Consider the following 11,765-nt stretch of genomic DNA (forward strand, 5'->3'; position numbering starts at 1 on the left):
GTTTTGACACCGGACCGACTGTCTTCGAGTGCAGTTACCAGACGTTCTATGTGTCTTTCAAATCTACTTCGCTACATTACATGACTTTAATACCTAAGGACTATGGACGACGAAACTTGGAACAAAAAGCAAAATTTCTCCCTCCGACTGTTGATCACATCGAGTGCTACACAGTACTGCTAGTTGGCACATGAAACAAAATCGAACTCACAGCTGTTCCTGCATTCGAGTCGGCCACGAGCTCAGCGTGAAATTCTCGGATGCTAAGGATCAGGCGTGGTCCCATGACAAACGTCTGCGCGAGCTGGATGATTTGAGAAAACCCAATATAAATCTGAGTTTCCAGGGAATATGGGTCCTGTAAAAATGATGAGCCGTGTTCGGATTTAGATGTCAGTGACAGATCAGCATACTGTTCTGAGCGTTGAAAAGTAATAACTGAGATTCAAGCAAGAAACAGCAAGAAAGCTTGCATGTGGGGAGCTTCAGCGGAAAACAAGAACCGCATGTACATTATGGGCTCACCTCGCAAAGTGAATCAGGTGAGTTTTTATTAATTCCGTGAAAGTGTCCCCAATAATCCCCCCTGCCGATAATTTCCGTAGTTCACAGAAGTGTTTTACAGCAATCCAGACTGCAATGCACAGTGCAAGGACCTCCCACGCAGTGACGAGTATCCAAGCGACGACATTCAGACGTAGGGCATCTCCCTCATCGTCAAAAGTGCACTCATAGGTGCCAGAGAGAACGAGTTTCTCTGATATTTGTCAATAAGCATGGCGATTTCAAGTCTTTCATCCAGAGTTAAAGCTTACCCACTGAAATATGCATCATTGTTATTGCGATGATCACTCCGTCGGTGATGTAAACAGCAAGGAAGATGACAACGAGAAATATCAACATCTTTCGGGATTGCTGGTACATGGCATGTAACCGAGCGATCATGATGACTTGGGTCGTGTGTCAGCCAAGTCAATATCACAAACTGCATAACTCACCGCCCAACATTGCATATATGACCATATTCATTCCGTCAGGCGCGACGTACATAATCCAACCTGACAAGTCCAATGAGTAATCAGCCTCTGAAAGGTCACATATTCCAAACAAACTCACAGCTGCGACAGTCATTAGTGGACAAACAGGTTGTTAACTTACTCACCACTACGTGGGGGTGTGGTGTATCAGACGGGAATGGCAGGTATCGGTGCAGAACACTCACTGCAGTTGTCACCGGAATTGTCGGAATATGTACTGTGCCCGCCGGTCAGAAGGAACAAACACGGTGTATGAGGGCAGACATACTCAGTAAGCTGATACTGATCGTGAGATGGTTGATTAGCACGATACTAGTTGTCATGCTTTGCCATTCAAACCCACATAGCAAATAATATTCCAACATAGCGCACCTAGGATATTTTGAGATCAGCACGACCTCCCGATAATACATATAACACAAGAAACATACACAGAGATACAGAACAGTCATTAGCGAGCAGCGTTTCCTCTGGCACAATTTAATTGTATTTTCACATCGTTCTTCTGATGCATGAGTTCGCTCACCCAGATAAGTTCAACCTACAAAACAGTTCTTAGCGAGATAGCTGCTCCGGTATTGATGACATCCACCTACCTCTTTTCCGATCGTAAGCACTAAAAATAATGAAATGATATCAGTGGTTCTGTCAGTGGTTCTTTGTTACTATCTTGCCTACCCCAATTGTATACCACCACAACAGATGCGGTCACTGTGATACCGCAGCCAAGGTTAGATTGGCACATCGCCACCACCATACGGCTGGCTCTCCACGAACCTGTAAAATAGCTGGCGATATGATATGAATTGATGAATGGCCACCAACTGGGATAATTTGAGACTAGGGTCATATTATTAGAGGATGGGAGTGAGGGAGCACCGAACTTGGTGGACATATGAGGGTGGTGTTCGTGCTAGATATACCACCATCCAGCATCGCCGAATCGAGATTGAAGGATGGATATACGCCCCTACATTTATTGACCGAAGTGACTGCATTCCGGTCATGCATATGGTGAGATAGATGCTAGCTGTACCTCGGCCACAACTACTCTCGCGTCGCAGAGGGCGTGATATCAGATTAGTACCAGATCATACTATCATAACCGCCTAGCTACACTGGGTGGACATCAGCTAGCAAACGAATACAGTTTCGGTACCTCTGCCAAGGACACGGGCCATGCATTCCCCGAGTGCCGCAATTGAAGCGTTTCATCCAATCTCAGTCAGCGTACAAAGTGTTCGCAGTGCAAGCCGGTGTCTTGAATGTGCATTCTGGTAGGCATGAGTACTAGCTCTCATTTCTATGGTCTGTTCAGAAGCGATCAGATTTACAATGATTCTTGCCGTCCGATATTGGAGAGCAAAAATAAAGAGTGAGCAAAAGAATGATTGGAAGTTGAGTCGACACATTTATAACGCACCAACCGGCGGAGCTTCGTGCTTTCGCTGTAGAGATGTCGTCGTGTATACATGGTCCAGCTATCATTCAAGTTATGATTGGCACGGGAATTAATATTGATTAATGTTGACGAGGCACGCACGAAGCACGTGATAAACTTATCACATGGAGGCAAACGTGAGGGCGGTGCCAGCCTTGGTCACTTATAACCAAGTACTAATATATCCGAGTCAATGTTTCACTGAACCCCAGGCTTACCTATCTCGCGTTTGGCCTCACTTGCATGCCGCGTCTGTTCATCATAGCACCTGCCACGTCAAGCTCTTTGTGCCGCGTCAGTGCTTCCTCAAGCTCCTTGTGCCGCGTCAGTACTGCGGCGTCACGCAATTATGGAAAGCCAGACAGCCACGGTATGTCACAAAACCCTCGGACATGCTGCGTCAAGCCCCACTCCCGTGCGTAAGCACTGTAATTGTTTGAGCACTTAGGTATATTTCTGTCTATTATAGCAATCAAATTTTCAACATCGTCTTTTTCCATGCTAACCATATGTAAATCTGACGGCCAAGCGGCACCCATACTTCTCAAGCAGCTTTTTCCATTTCGTTTCCTATAGCCTAGAGAAGAACCGGCATCGCACTTTTGGAAATCATATACCATATGGCTTTTGTGAGTGCTTTGAGGTACGGAGTGAACTCATTTTAGCCGTCCTCTAGAAACTAATTAAACATATATTCAAATTTTTCTATCCTACAGGGACGACGCACCACATCCAGGTAAAGAGTATCAGATCTCTTTTGGTTTGATTCAAGCTCAACCAATCCACAGATAATCAAAATGATCCAGTTCAACCACCAGGTATCTAAGACGTCATCACCTATTATTGATCGCTCAGGTGCACCGACTGACACATTTGAGAACTCAAAATTTGACAAGTAGAACATGTAATATATCTTCTGGCCTTCATATATTTTAGGTGAGTTGTGCTGATTTCAAAATATACAATATTTAAGGTGCGCCAGGTCGAATATTATCTGATATGTATGTTTGGAATGCTTATCAACTGGCGTTGTTCCAATCAGTCATCTCTCCTAGTCAGCCTTAACATGCTGCACATGGCTCCTTACATAGACTCTGCTTGTTTCTTCTGAAGGTCGGCATACAGTCAGCGACTGATGAAGTGAGTATTCCGCACCGACGCCTTGCGTTCCCGTCAGGGCAATGGAACTACCATGTAGGCTTTTTTTTTACAAAAAAATTATCGTCGTTGTAGGCTGGCCTAATGCGGACAGTACTTTAGTTTAATAGGTCTAGGATGTTCGTATTCATTGAGCAAACATGTGTCCACTGGCTTGTACCTCCGCTAAGAGAGAGTACGAAGCACTGAGAGCTGATCTGGCAGCTGTCTGGGGTTGGGGTACTTGCGCGATGGCACGAGACGTGGCGCTGAGATGAGTTATACGAGGTCGGGTAGGAGCTTGGGCAGGGGTTACTGTTTATGCGCTGAAGACTGTAGGTTCTACTAGTCCATGTAGGCATGAGACGGGCCTACAAGTGGTGCGACTATTCGAAAATTTTTAATGATTCCCGATGGACGCTCTCTCCGCCTTGCTGCTCCTTCGAAGGTCACATTACGTCGGCATAGCGCCAGAAAAGTCAGACGTGAAGAATGTCACAACGAAGTAAGCAGAGAACTTACCAGCCCAGCTTCTAGCACTCCCCTCAAGAATAGCACATACATGAGATCTAGAGGGCACAGCAGAAAAGAAAACTCAGATCGCGCCAGTACGGCTCCATTGAATGATGGCTAAGTGCTGAGCAAGAGGCCTGACTTTCCATTCTTCGAATTGTACATGCTCGTTTCATACAACATTGATGAGTATGTTCTCGATGAGCCTCAGGCCGACGATGATGAACAGCGTGATCGGGATGGGATCTGCTGGGAGTAGAAGGAGGAAGTTGAGATTTAGCGTGAATGTGACGGTGTAAGTTGGTCACGTGTTGTGACATGTCGTGTTTGTCTCAACTGTCATTGCGCACCTCAAAGCCTACGTGGAGCTGAACACTCCACTACATGCCGGTTGCGCTAGTCAAACCTCTACCCTTCATACCCTAAGTCCGTGAGATATCTCGCCGTTTGCATACCGATGCCCATGGCAGCTACCAAGAAACACCTGACGCTAGACGTTCTCAAATTCTATTACGCAGAAGTTCATAACCTTCAGGCCTATCTTCAAAAAATTATCAAAGAAGAATCCTATACACAGACTTGTGGAGATGGGCAGTCTGACTTTCCCCTGCAAGCACCTGACTCAGTCCAGTATCGAGAACTACTTACTTGCTCGTTCGTTTGTTTGTTGAAAGAGACCACTACGGATCGTACGCAATTTTCGGCCTCCCAACCATACAATTTTATGAAGGATGTAAGTGCAAGGATATATTCTAATCATCCAACAAAAGCAGTGTCTAACATGCTATGAAGGTTATTCAGAAGGCCCAAGAGCGTCTATTTGCGGCTTCAAAGTCCAAGCCAGACAATATCATAACATCGGGATATAAGAGAGTGAGGAGTGAATGCCTCATTCGTATTCTGTTTATTTATTCAATAAAGGATGATAAAGCGAATGCCGCCGCATCTGGCATCACGAACTTTTCTGTGAATACAATTATTACGGCTCTGCAAGCCCCCGAATGGGAAAATCTGTTGACAAAGTAAAGCAACGATCACCGTGGGGTCCACCGCTAATTTTTTCTCTCATTACAGAATCGGGGCAGATGCCATGCTGCATCTCCTCACCAAGACCTCGGTTTTCATTAAGCTACCGAACGAATGTTTGTGTCAAATGACGGGTATGCCATTGATTTATGCTATGCCTCCGACACTCGATTGGTACTTGTCTTCGAGCGAATCTTGTAATGACCTTGGAAAGCGGAAAAGAGACCCTTTGGAGGGTTCAGGACCACGGAAACGCTTGAAGCTCATCATATGGAAGAATCTCCGTAGGGTTCCCTCGAGGAGTGGCGTCAAGTTGAATGCTATGCCTTCTGGACGGTGAGAAAAGGGACGTTAGATTCACCTCGTCTCGCTAACCAGTTCATCAGACGAACAGCAGCCGACATTTCATTCATCCGTGCACGTATGTTTTATGCGCGACCAAATCGTGAGCATGGGTCGCGAAATATCATCGTGGGCTTGCCTTATACCCGTAAGCCTCCGCACTTATTGTATTCGCATTCATTGACCATTGTAAAGATGTGCTTAACCGGCTGAATCCTTCTTACTATCGTAAAACGCAGATACAAGCTGGCGCATATCAAGACCCTGACCCGCGCCAGCAAGCACAGAAAGCCCGGCACCTGAGCAAATATATCTTTCCGTTGCAATACGGTCTATCCAACGTGTTCAGCCAGCAGTCTGCTGCTAAAGAAAGTTATAAGCAGCCGAATTTTGCTGACAGAGAGCGTGAGATTGAGGTGAGGCGAGGTCTGTCGAGATACACAGACGTCGAATGAATGAATGCACATTACAGCTCTTTGGAACATGCAAGACACCGAAGCGGCTGAAAGACGTACTTGTGCTTTTGGAGAAGATGATCTGGCGACATGGCAAATGCGGTTATAAGCTACTTAGAGACAAAGTTTGTCCATCCAAGGTAAACAAGCTCTAAGCTATAGCGAGCATTGGTCTTATCTTCACCCATAGATCACGACGACGGACAACAAGACCATGGACAGCACCATCATACTGGTGAGCATAGTAGAACAGTGTCATAGCTTTGTTTTCTATTTGTTCGGCAGGAAATGGTGTCCGAGAACTCAATCCAACTGAAATCGCAAGCGTCTCAAAACAATATGTCGATTGACTCTGCGGGGAACAGCATCATAGCATCTAGAGTTCCACTTAAAAAGGAAATGGAACACAAACCGCGATTCCTGGAATTTACTTGCAGTCACGTCGAGGTATACGAGTCGAGATTCGTGCGAGCAATACCCACTAACCATTTGATTAGGTCTTTCGCTATGCTTTACTGGTGACCAAGGCTGTCATTCCGAAAGTCTTCTGGGGATGCGCGAGGAATTTTGAGGTTGTTCAGGGCTGTATGCGAATTTATCTCACAGACTAACAGTTGGCTGACAACTCATCAGATGTTAAGGAAATGATTGTTTGCAGGAGATACGAAACTTCGACGTTACATCACGTACTTCAATGTTTCAGCACCTCAGAATGCGACTGGTTGATACCTCCCGGAGATGGCGCCCGGAAGCAGCATAGAGTCACCGTGACGGATTCTCTTAAACGTCGTGAACTTATCGAAGAATTCCTCTTCTGGTACTTCGACTCCTTCTTGCTTCCGCTGCTCAGAGTTTGTGTTTTCTTCGACCAAGATGGAGATCTTTTATTGACGCGATGTTTCCAGACAACATTCTACGTCACGGAATCTTCCGCATTTCGCAAGCACATTCTTTACTTTCGGCAAGACGACTGGGAAATCCTCTGTGAACCCCTGATAGACCGATTAAGTGAGAAGACTTTTCAGGAAATCGAGAAGGTGTGTCTTGAACATTGCCCGGTCTGTCTACCTTAGTTATTATGCTTCTGCAGCGTGAAGCAGAAGAGATCTTGCGCCAACGACAACTCGGTTTTTCCTTCATTCGCTTGCTGCCCAAGGAAACTGGTGTTCGTCCCATTGTCAATCTACGACGAAGAACAAACCCCAAGGTACGTCCTACAAGCGCAATTGGACACATTCTTGCTCATTGCCACACAGGGTCAGTCAGCAAGGCCATCGCTGTCAATCAACCAGACTCTGAAGACGACTTTTGCAATTCTAACGCATGAGAAGGTGTTGTATTGTGCTCTACGTCGAAATAATTCACATTGATGTCATGGCTAGCAACAACAACCAGACCTCCTTGGAGCGTCCGTGTTCAGCTCCAATGAGATATACCAAAAGTTGAAGAGGTTCAAAACAGAGTTATTGAAGGACGCACCTTCAGGGAAACTGTGCGACCTATTCATTCAATTGGGACCTCGTCACTGACCCGTGTAATTCACAGTCCGAAACTATATTTCGTCAAAGTCGACGTACAAGCATGCTTCGACACGATAGATCAAACAATGTTGCTGAAGATACTTCACAATATAATATCCGAGGTAAACAGTCACGTCTGCTTTCCGTTTCAAAATTCACATCATCACTATGCAGGATAATTATATGATACGGAAGCATGGACAGGTCGCAGCTGATTTCGGAAAAATCAAGCGCGCGTATATCAAGAAGGCGGATTCAGATGGTGAGACACTGTGCATTAAGCCGCTGGTAACATGCTGATGGGATCCTGAAGAAGAATACCCTGACTTCGTGGCGTATGCTCGTGAAATGGCCGCTTTCCTCCGGCAAACAATCTTTGTAGACCAGGTTGGTCGCTGAGTGCATGATTTATACCAGTCATTCATCGTCGTATAGGTTCAGTATGAATCTCAGTCCAAGATAGCCACTCTCAAGCTCCTCGAAGAGCATATAAGGGAAAACCTTGTGAAGGTCTGTCCTCTCTCCTGAATGGCTGTGACATGTCCCAGATATTTTTTGTCAGATCGGCGAGCGCTATTATCGACAAGTTGTTGGCATTCCTCAGGGATCTGTGCTATCGGCTCTATTATGCTCGTTTTTCTACGGGGATTTAGAGAAAACTCGTTTGAATATCTTCGATGACCCCCAAAGTGTGCGTGTTGCGCTCCTCGTTTTTATGAGAGCATATTCATGTTAACGCATAGTTGATGCTTCGATGGATCGACGACTATCTATATGTGACAACCAGTTTGGCAAAGGCAAGGCGGTTTCTAGATGTCATGTACGAAGGTGAACTCGCCTGTTTTCGTGCTTTACTAGACTTCATAGTCTGAATCGTACAGGGCATCCTGAATATGGCTGCATCGTGTCCAAGCAAAAGACATTGACTAATTTCGAGCATGAATCCATCCAGGCAGAAAACATTACCGAACACGACCAAAAACGTATGTTCAATCGTTCTCCCCCATTCCGTTGTTGCTTGAAGACCCAATAGATTTTCCTTGGTGTGGCCTCCTGATCGATAAGTATAACCTCTCGGTCATGGCTGATTACTCGAGGTATAGTGGACACGGTGAGCGATTCCTCTCTGCGCGTGATGATGGACCTCTAATACTCGACGTTTTAGACCTCGAGTATTCGCTCACAGTCGACAAGGGACGCCGTCCTGGTGTGACGTTCACCCGTAAGATGCTACTGTGAGTATGGTGATATGTCTTTCGTCGACCATCAACTAATCGTCCCCAGGATAGCCAAAGCTAGAAGTCATATGATCTACACGGATACCCACTTGAATGGGCTGCATACTGCGCATGTCAATGTCTATCAAAGTTTCCTCATCGCCGCAATGAAGATGCATCATTATATCATGAGCTGGGGTACAAGTGTTGAGAAGAATGCCAAATTCCTTAACAGTACGTCGAATCTGATTACCTCAACCTTATGAGGTCCATGTTTCTTACCGAACATAGATGTTATCAGACAGGTTATCAAATATACCTATACCGCGATACACCACAAGTCATACAACAAGGTCGCGCGCGACAGCGGAGGAATTTGTGATCTGCAGAAAAGTTCTGTGTTATGGTGAGCATTTACCTCGATCTTGTGCGCTGTTTGTTCACATTGTCAACATCCTCAGGTTAGGGACGCATGCGTTTTACACCGTGTTGTCGAAGAAGCCTAAGGTTTACGGTACTTCGACTCTGCTAAAGTCGCTCCTATTTGGGTTGTCTTTGTCTTGCAACAAAAAGCTGAAGCACCGGTTTAAAAAGGTGGTGAAGGAGGGTCTTGAAGGTGTTGCTGCATTGGATTTTTGAAATACCAAACATGCCGTGCCGCAATGTAATATCATAATATGATTCCGTACTAATAATAAGTTAGCCTGCCCATTGATGTCCCGTCGCGCCAGGCAAGGTCAGTACCGTACGTACCAACTCTGAACTGTTCGTTCCGTGTTCATTATTTCCGATCTTCCCTAGCCAAGTGCTGTCGTCTGCTTCCGTTTTTACGACACATGATGCCCGATTTGGGCAGTTCACAATGTTCACATGCCGCACTGCTTAGGCAAGTTTAGTTTGCATCAACGACTGCAGCAGGAGTACACGCCGCCAGCCACGTTGGTGACCTTGCTCTCTTCATTTCGCCGCGGCCTTGAGGTTGAATCAATTGTGGTGTTGAGCGCTTATTCGATCTTTCAAATACCAGGCCACGCCGCAACCCTGCAACGCAGCTTGAGACGTCTTCCTTCCCCCTACTCGGAGTGATTCAAAGCAGCACACACTCCAATATTCATCTAGGGAGTAGTTTTCGCTTAAGAAGTTCCAGATTATTGCGGTTCCAATAGTGAGCTATATAGCGCGCTCTACTTAGTACGCCTCTTCCCTGATTATTCCCTGGTATCGAACAGGCACACGACATTTTACAGCAATGCCTCGTGGCACAACTTTGGCTTTCTTGGCCCTCCCTTTACTTGCACTATCACTCGCGTACTACGCACAATCATCCTCCTCGCCTCTTGGACCTGCACCTCATCTTGGAACTGGACTGCAGCTTTCGCTGGCTCTGTCAGGTCTCATCGGATACGCACAAGCCGCCGTGCAGGCGCCTTTCGGGTTCAAAACTGTAGAACAGCCTGCACAAGCAGTATTTGATACTGATGAACAGGACTACACACGCGAGCCTCGTCCGCGTTTCACGCGCAAAATCATTGCTGTAGGGGATATACACGGTGACATTGGGAATGCAGAACGTATTCTACAGATGTCCGGCGTCGTGGACGAGAACAATGATTGGAGCGGCAATGTGGATGTTTTTGTGCAGACCGGTGACATTATTGACAGGTAAGAGAATTTGACTGATGTTCTACTCACTACTCAATATTTTTGGAGGGGTGACGATACCATCGAGTTGTTTAATTGGATGGAAGACCTCCGAGAGCAAGCCTTGGCTGTCAACGGCATCATGTTGTCGATCCTCGGAAATCATGAGTACATGAATGCGATAGGTATGCAATAAATCTTATAACGTGGAGTACATGACTGAGCCATTTCTCCAACAGGTGATTGGCGGTAAGTGACGTCGCCCACGGAGCACGCTGTGTCATTGAGGTTGATCACAGTTACGTCCTGGAGTCGGAGAAGAAGACTTTTGAGCCTCGCGAGAGCCGCCTGGAAGCTGTTACAACTGGCTGGCTCGCGGATGCATGGGCAGAGAACTATACTACTGCTGTGCGACTTCCTCTTCACGGTTTACTTGGCCCTCCCAACACCGATTACCCAACACCAGATGGAAGCGCATTTGCACGTGCCAATGCAGGACCTCTTTCGCATGCTGCTTTCTCATTCGTGCATGGTGGTTTAGCTCCTACATACCCTAATCTCCAGCCATTCCCGAGTGCCATTAATAACCTTGGGTCATCGCTTTTAGATAGGCTGAGGGAGCGCAAGCCTCAGCCACTGCCTCACCCACCCAGTTCGTACCCCGGTCTTCCCGTAGGCACGACTCGCGAGGAAGCCCGCTTGTACGGTGGTGACGGGCCCCTGTGGTACCGTGGCTGGGCCGATGAAGATGAAAAGAAGGTGTGCCGGATGGTCGACGAGGTTCTCCAAAAGACGGGCACTCGCCGTATGGTGATGGGTCACACACCGCAATTTGACAGCATTGCAGCCAGGTGTGACGGAAAGGTGCTCATCATTGACACGGGTAAGTCCTGTCACACCAAGATATTATGGATGGTTCTCAATGCCAGTGTTAATATTGAAGGTATTTCGCATGCTTATGGTGGTGCTCTATCGGCACTGTCAATTGAGTACACGTTGGAGCCTGTAAAAGGTGGAGGATGGAAAGAGCAGGAGATCGTCAAGGCTCTATACGCTGACAGTGATGACGAGCTGATTGCCGTCAGCACGCGGGACCTCGAGGACCTCTGGTAGACCTCTGCAAGATTTCGCGACACCATTTGGTGATTCCGACTGAAAACCTACAGGCCGCGGAGGATGGTGGTGAGACGTAATGAATGTTGAAAGGTAGCCAGGTGCAATGACTTATGGTATCGTAGAATGCTCCTCGTTCTGAGGGATCTATGGAATTTATGATGAGATTTGTGTTAGTGTTGTGTTGTGAGTTTGATATAGGTGTCCGAAAATCCTTATCCGCACCCTTGCTTCTTGTCAATTGCGAAGCGACCAACGTATAACTCCTTCCCGACAACTCAGCAACCTTGACATCACTGGCCCACCGCTATCATTTGAATCAC

At 46.6% G+C, this 11,765-nt stretch overlaps 4 protein-coding genes across 4 annotated transcripts; all 4 read left to right on the forward strand.

The window, feature by feature from the left end:
* Positions 1 to 2,696: 2,696 nt before the first annotated feature.
* On the forward strand, positions 2,697 to 3,056 carry DEU56DRAFT_828534 (uncharacterized protein; the record flags this gene model as incomplete). Its single annotated transcript, XM_041354427.1, has 2 exons — positions 2,697 to 2,893; positions 2,948 to 3,056. The coding sequence occupies exons 1-2, from the start codon at positions 2,722 to 2,724 to the stop codon at positions 3,052 to 3,054; spliced, it is 279 nt and encodes a 92-aa protein (XP_041203854.1). The 5' UTR covers positions 2,697 to 2,721.
* Positions 3,057 to 5,079: 2,023 nt separating this feature from the next.
* DEU56DRAFT_712015 (uncharacterized protein) lies at positions 5,080 to 5,317 on the forward strand (the record flags this gene model as incomplete). The annotated part of the gene is made up of 2 exons (XM_041347520.1): positions 5,080 to 5,150; positions 5,203 to 5,317. Coding segments are annotated over 2 exons (186 nt in total), but the record flags the coding sequence as incomplete, so codon positions are not given.
* A 373-nt stretch (positions 5,318 to 5,690) lies between these two features.
* DEU56DRAFT_744922 (uncharacterized protein) lies at positions 5,691 to 6,106 on the forward strand (the record flags this gene model as incomplete). Its single annotated transcript, XM_041349112.1, has 2 exons — positions 5,691 to 5,912; positions 5,969 to 6,106. Coding segments are annotated over 2 exons (360 nt in total), but the record flags the coding sequence as incomplete, so codon positions are not given.
* A 3,467-nt stretch (positions 6,107 to 9,573) lies between these two features.
* DEU56DRAFT_893348 (Metallo-dependent phosphatase-like protein) lies at positions 9,574 to 11,667 on the forward strand. The gene is made up of 5 exons (XM_041356346.1): positions 9,574 to 10,350; positions 10,399 to 10,514; positions 10,569 to 10,578; positions 10,629 to 11,212; positions 11,273 to 11,667. Exons 1-5 carry the CDS (start codon positions 9,938 to 9,940, stop codon positions 11,440 to 11,442), a joined length of 1,293 nt encoding a protein of 430 aa, XP_041203857.1. The 5' UTR covers positions 9,574 to 9,937; the 3' UTR covers positions 11,443 to 11,667.
* The last annotated feature ends 98 nt before the right edge of the window (positions 11,668 to 11,765 follow it).

Source organism: Suillus clintonianus (genome assembly GCF_016758775.1).
Source record: "Suillus clintonianus strain FC179 chromosome Unknown DEU56scaffold_102, whole genome shotgun sequence".
NCBI lineage: Eukaryota > Fungi > Basidiomycota > Agaricomycetes > Boletales > Suillaceae > Suillus > Suillus clintonianus.

Bases quoted from the DNA above. Each gene is read 5' to 3' on its own strand.
- DEU56DRAFT_893348 (XM_041356346.1), top strand. From the start codon at position 9,938: ATGCCTCGTGGCACAACTTTGGCTTTCTTGGCCCTCCCTTTACTTGCA. The intron at 10,351-10,398 runs GTAAGAGAATTT...ATATTTTTGGAG, and splicing joins ACCGGTGACATTATTGACAG to GGGTGACGATACCATCGAGT. The intron at 11,213-11,272 runs GTAAGTCCTGTC...TTAATATTGAAG, and splicing joins GGTGCTCATCATTGACACGG to GTATTTCGCATGCTTATGGT.